The 5,725-nt window shown below is 43.6% G+C and overlaps 1 protein-coding gene across 1 annotated transcript; it reads left to right on the forward strand.

Annotated features, from left to right (window-relative positions):
- Positions 1–1,530: 1,530 nt before the first annotated feature.
- On the forward strand, positions 1,531–1,820 carry LOC102258952 (guanine nucleotide-binding protein G(I)/G(S)/G(O) subunit gamma-5). Its single transcript, XM_005858419.2, has one exon. The coding sequence runs from the start codon at positions 1,567–1,569 to the stop codon at positions 1,765–1,767; it is 201 nt and encodes a 66-aa protein (XP_005858481.1). The 5' UTR covers positions 1,531–1,566; the 3' UTR covers positions 1,768–1,820.
- The last annotated feature ends 3,905 nt before the right edge of the window (positions 1,821–5,725 follow it).

A 5,725-nucleotide genomic window follows, 5' to 3' on the forward strand; every position in this document is an offset into this window, starting at 1 on the left:
TCAAGGCATCGCAGTGGTTGTGGTCAGGTAACCCTTATTTTACTTAATAGTGGACCCAAAACACAAAGAGTCGTGATGCTGGCAATTCAGGTTTGCCAAAGACAAGCCTTGGTAAAGTGCTCTTTTAAATGGGAAAGTGAATACAGTGCTGTGAGGTATTTTAAGAGAGACCACATTCACATAACTTTAAGTATATTGTTTTAATTGTCCTATTTTATTATTAGTTATTATTGTTAATCTCTTATTGGCCTAATTTGTAAATTAAACTTCATCATAGGTATATATGTTACAGGAAAAAACATAGTATAGTTGACCATTGAACATGTAGGGTTAGGTGGTGCCGACCACCCTCGCAGTCAAAAATCCATGCGTAACTTAAGTTGGCCCTCCACCTAGGCAGATTCCCAACCTTAGGTAGAAAATACAGTTGACGGTTGAACAACATGAGTTTGAACTGCATGGATCCGCATATATGCAGTTTTAGCTAATTACCAAACCTGAAGGAGGGGTTGTGAGAACCCCCAAATTTGTAGCCAAGTTGGACAGAAGTGCAAGTAACCTAGGAACCTAAGACTTGTGACTGGCGTCTGAAGTGAGATAAGTCTTATAGGACCGAGCCCTTAACTTCAGGGGTCTGTGTTACCTCTGAGGAGTTAGTGTCAGAATTGAAGGACTTTATTCTTAACCTGTGGTTCTGTGCTAAATCTAGGTAGTTAGTGTCAATATTGAATTGAATTGTAGGCTACCCATTTGGAATCAGAGAATTAGAGAATTGGTTGGTATGGGAATGATGTATGTGGTGTCAGAAAATACCATACAAAGTGGGAATTCATTGGTTTAATGTAGTAGATAGCTGGCTTCTTACCACCGAACTTGTTCTGGGAAAAGGACACTTATCTTGGTTTTGTCCTTCAGGTGACAGACAAAATGGAGGACTCTATCCTCCTCTTGAGTTCCTTTTCCCCACTCAGTGCTATTGTTATGGTGTTAAGGACCTGGTTCAACAATGCAGATGAGTAGAAGGAAGCAAAGAGAAAATGAAGAACTCCATCTTTATATCTACCCCAGTACAAACTATTGTCTTTGCTTCTCCCAGGCCACAGCAATAGCTCCGAATGCTACTCTGTCTCTAAGTGTTATGTTTTCTGCCACCCCCATACCTTTCTCCATCCAACAGACAGAATGACCTTTCCAAAGATATGGTTAGGACAGCCAGTGGCTTCCTGTTGTCCATGGTCTCTATGGTCCAATAAGTCCACTCTCTGACTTTGCCATCTAGGCTTCACCAGGACCCTGTGCTCCAAACACCTTTATTATTGTGTTTATGTGGATAATGTCTTTTCTTCTCATCGGAATCCATGAGGTTGGGGTTTTGTTCCTTTTTTATTACTATTTTACTTTCAATGCCCACCACAGTGCCTGGCAAATAACATATGTTTAATAAATGTTTGTTTGAATGAATAAATAAGAACAGAATGACCTCGCGTCGCTGCCCCACCTTCTGGCCCCATGGACCCACACCTTGCGATCCGCTACTGACCAATCTGCCCGGCCCTCGAGTGCACCATGTCTGGTTCCTCCAGCATCACCGCTATGAAGAAAGTGGTTCAACAGCTCCGGTTGGAGGCTGGGCCCAACCCAGTTTCCCAGGCAGTTGCAGATCTGAAACAATTCTGTCTGCAGAATTCTCAACATGACCCCCTGCTGACTGGAGTATCTTCAAGTACCAATCCCTTCAGACCCCAGAAAGTTTGTTCCTTTTTGTAGTAAAAGGAATTTTGAAGGTGTTCTAAACCACTTTTCTTGAAGCAGTGAATATTCAAAGAGAGCTAAATCTGAAGCCTGTATGAAAAGCTTATCCTATGACATGTGCCATACTATACAAACTTCTGCTTTTGTCCTTAACATCTACCTCCCTGAATTTTCATGAATTTCTATTTCATAAGAAAGAGTATTTCATATACACTGGCAGCAGCATACAAATAAAATACTTAGTATAAAAAGCAAAAAAAAGAAATAACAGAATGAATGGCATTCAGGTCACATCTTGCTGATACTAAGGTTAAGGCTCCCAGAAACACACAAGTTAGTGCAAGTCAGTGAACTCTATTACAGATAGAAGGAAAGAAATTGTCATCACATCATTTGTGGCCAGTTTGGCGGGAGTGTGAGGGGACAGTAACCTCGCTGTTCAGGTGCCTGCCATGAAGGTGGACTCCAAACTCCTTGGGGTCATTAAAGTCCATAGGCATTGTGATCACCTGAGGGCTCACAGGAGATTCCTGGAATCCTCAGTGATCAAACTTAATCACCTGCATCACAGCCTCTGGTCACTATGGTGCAGGCCAATCGAGCAACCTTGACAGATTGACTGATTTTTTAAAACCATTTTGTCAGTTTATAGGCTACAGTCTCCTGTTTGTCAGGTTCACAACATTACGTTTATACTCTTTAGAACTAGAGGGAAACATACAAGAAATTCTTGTCTCAGGCACCTTGCAAGAGACTTCAGTTGACAAACATAACAAATAATAGTTTGAAGATATTGATAAACAGTAGTCCCCCTTATCCATGGGACATGCATTCCAAGACCCTCAGTGGACGCCTAAAACCTCGGATAGTTCTGAACCATATATATATGCCTTGTGTTCACTAATGCCTTTCCATCTTAACTAAGCACTCCCCATACACTGTGGCCATGACTTGCAGTTTGAGGTGTGGCAACAACACTAGCACAAATTTTTTTCTTTCTTCACAGTTTCTTGAATAGAAGATTTATGTTTACCATAGATCTTACCAACCTCGGCATATGATTTTTTTCTTTTTTTTATTATGTCAAGATCTTTCATATTTTTACTTAAAGACATCCCTTTACATAGCTTCTCCTTGGCATATTCAAATTGCTAGCCTCACTAGCATTGCTTTGCGGCCATTATTAGGTGAAATAAAGGTGACTTGAACACATGCGCTGCAATATGGCAACTGTTGCTCTGATAACCAAGACGGCTAAGTGACTGACTAGTGGGAGGGGAACCTGTACAGAGTGGAGACAGTGGAGGAATGGATGATCCTCATCCTGGACAGGACGGAGCGGGGCAGCGTGAGGTTTCATTACTCAGAATGGCATGCAGCTTAAAATATATGAATTGTTTACTTCTGGAATTTTCCATTTAATCTTTTCAGAATACAGCTGACCGTGGTAACTGAAACCATGGAAAGTGAAATTGTGGATAAAGGGGACTACTATATAAGGAGATGACACCCACCAAAAAGTAAAGCACTGAGATCACAGTAGAAAAGTAGACAGCCTGTTCATCAAAGAAGAAATCAAAATAAGTAATAAACATAGAAAACATGTTTGATCTCTTTAAGAATCAAAGATAAAAAATAAAAGATATTTTTTACTATAATATTTACAGATCTTAAAAATGATATCAGCAGGATTACATGCAGTAGACATGTGTGATAGAGTACTTGTGAGGCTGAGTTGCTTTACTTTTCTTTCTTTTCTTTTTTTCCACCACCATTTATCCCCCTATTCCCTCTTCCACTTCCACCCACCTCCCCCCACCCCACCTACTAGGTAGATTCGCTATGACTCCCCACCTTGATAAGGTAGCCTTATGTAGTAGGTGACCTGGGGCACCCAGTGGCGCAGATTCCCTGATAACCTGACCTGGGTGCTCTAAGAATGTCCCTTCTGCAGATTATGTGGGTCTTCCTATTGTAATTGAGTCTTGACTGCTATTGGCTCATTTGTGTGTAGAATCAACCCCCAACACAGTGTGCAAGCTGCTGTGCAGGTGCTGATCACACGAAGGGGAATTCGCCTCATAGGGTTTGGTGCCTGCTGATTATTTCCCTGTGGCTGTGCTGCTTGTGAAGCATATTGGATCCTGCTCTGTTGTTGTCTGAAGCCTGCCACTGGGTGGGTTGGGTCTGGGCCTCCTGGGCAGGACTCTGGTGCAGGCCAATGTCAGACCCTGTCTGTCACTGGCCCTGAGCAACCTATTTGGGGCTATCAGTGATCCACAGCTTGTGGCTCCCTCTGTTGGGCCAGGATGCTTGTGGAAAGAACCAAGCTACATAACAACGTCTGCTTTTACTAGCTCCAGGCCCAGGGGCAGGTCAGCAAAAGTCTCAAACCACCTAGAGATCCACCTCTGCCCACAGGCTGTCTGTTAGGCTCAGTCACTTAAAGAGCTTTGGTCTGTACTCCTCAGCTGGGAGTAAGCTCCACAGGGTGGGGCAAGAGGAATTACAATGGATAATTGTAATTGCTTCCCTGCGGGCTGATGCTGCTGAAGGGGAATGCTCTGCCTGAGAATGAGGGCCTTGGCAGTCTGGGGGAATGACTCAGCAGAGGGATCCTGGCAGCTGTTCTCTCAGCTCACTCCCCAGAGCCACCAGCCCCAAACTCTCCTCATGCAGCTCTAGTCTGCTCTGCTTCCTTCCACCAGACCCCAGGGCGAGTGGCTGTGAACAAAATTTTGTGCATTGGCTCTTTAAGAGGGTACCTACATTTCTAGCCATCTCTCCCTGGTGGATAGAAACCCTGCTGCTTTTCACAGCCAGATGTGGGCACCTTTTCCCAGTTCTGGTGTTCTGAGTTGGGGAGCCTGGCTTGGGTTTTAGACTCTGTACTTCTCAGGGGGCCCCGTATTCCTCCACAACTTCAGCTGCTGCCCATGAATGCCCAGCCAGCTCTCGCGTGCCTCTGTACCTCCCCCCTCCCCACACCCCCAGTCTCAGTGTGGCCTCTCTGGAAGTTCTAATCATAAGGCTTGTCTCCAGCTAGTCTTCAGTTGGTTATTCAGGATGCTTTTTCTTTACTTCAGTTGTAATTCCAGTTTGGTCCTGAGAGGAGGTGAGTGTAGCTTCCACCTAATCCACCACCATTTGGGATCCACCCTGCAGGTGGATTTTTAATGTAGAATTCATCTCTCTTAATATAAAGTTCTTCCAGTATTTCTTAATTGTCTTATGTGGTTCACAATATAAAAATTTCTTCCCATTCTCCACACTGCATGTCCCTCTGTGCAGGGTTCCAGGCTGCAGGGAAACTCACACTTGTTGGGACTCCTGGGGGCTACCGACACTGAGCTCCCTGCACGCGCCACACTCTACACCCCCAGCTGGGTGGGCTGCTGAGGCTGCTGCCCGTCACTGCCTGCCTCAGGCACCACAACCATAGTCATTTTAAATTTTTTTATACAAAATTATATTTGGAATTTATAACAGGACCACAGAACATATTTCATACCCTTTTCAAATCTTCCCAAAATTAATAAAAAATGTGTAACACAATGTCATTCATATTAAAAAACTAAAACTTCATAAAAGTCCACTTTATAGCCAAGATTTGGAAGCAGCCCAAGTGTCCATCAATAGATGAGTAGATAAAAAAAAAAAGCTGTTTACACAATGGAATACTTCCTTTGGCAGTAAAAAGAAAAGGAAATCTTACCTTTTGGGGCAGCATGGATGGACCTGGAGAGCATTATGCTGTGAAATCAGCCAGTTGGAGAAAGACAAGTATGATTTTACTCCTATGTGGAAGCTAATGAGCAAAATGAACTAACAAGTAAAATAGAGACAGACCCATAGATAGAGAGCAGGCTGACAGCTGTTGGGGGGTTGTTTAGGGAGTTGGGGGTGGGGGTGAAGGAATTGAGAAAAAAAACCAAACACATGGACAAGGACAACAGTGTGGTGACTGCTAGGG

The sequence above is a fragment of the Myotis brandtii genome, unplaced genomic scaffold (assembly GCF_000412655.1).
Source record: "Myotis brandtii unplaced genomic scaffold, ASM41265v1 scaffold1174, whole genome shotgun sequence".
Taxonomy (NCBI): Eukaryota; Metazoa; Chordata; class Mammalia; order Chiroptera; family Vespertilionidae; genus Myotis; species Myotis brandtii.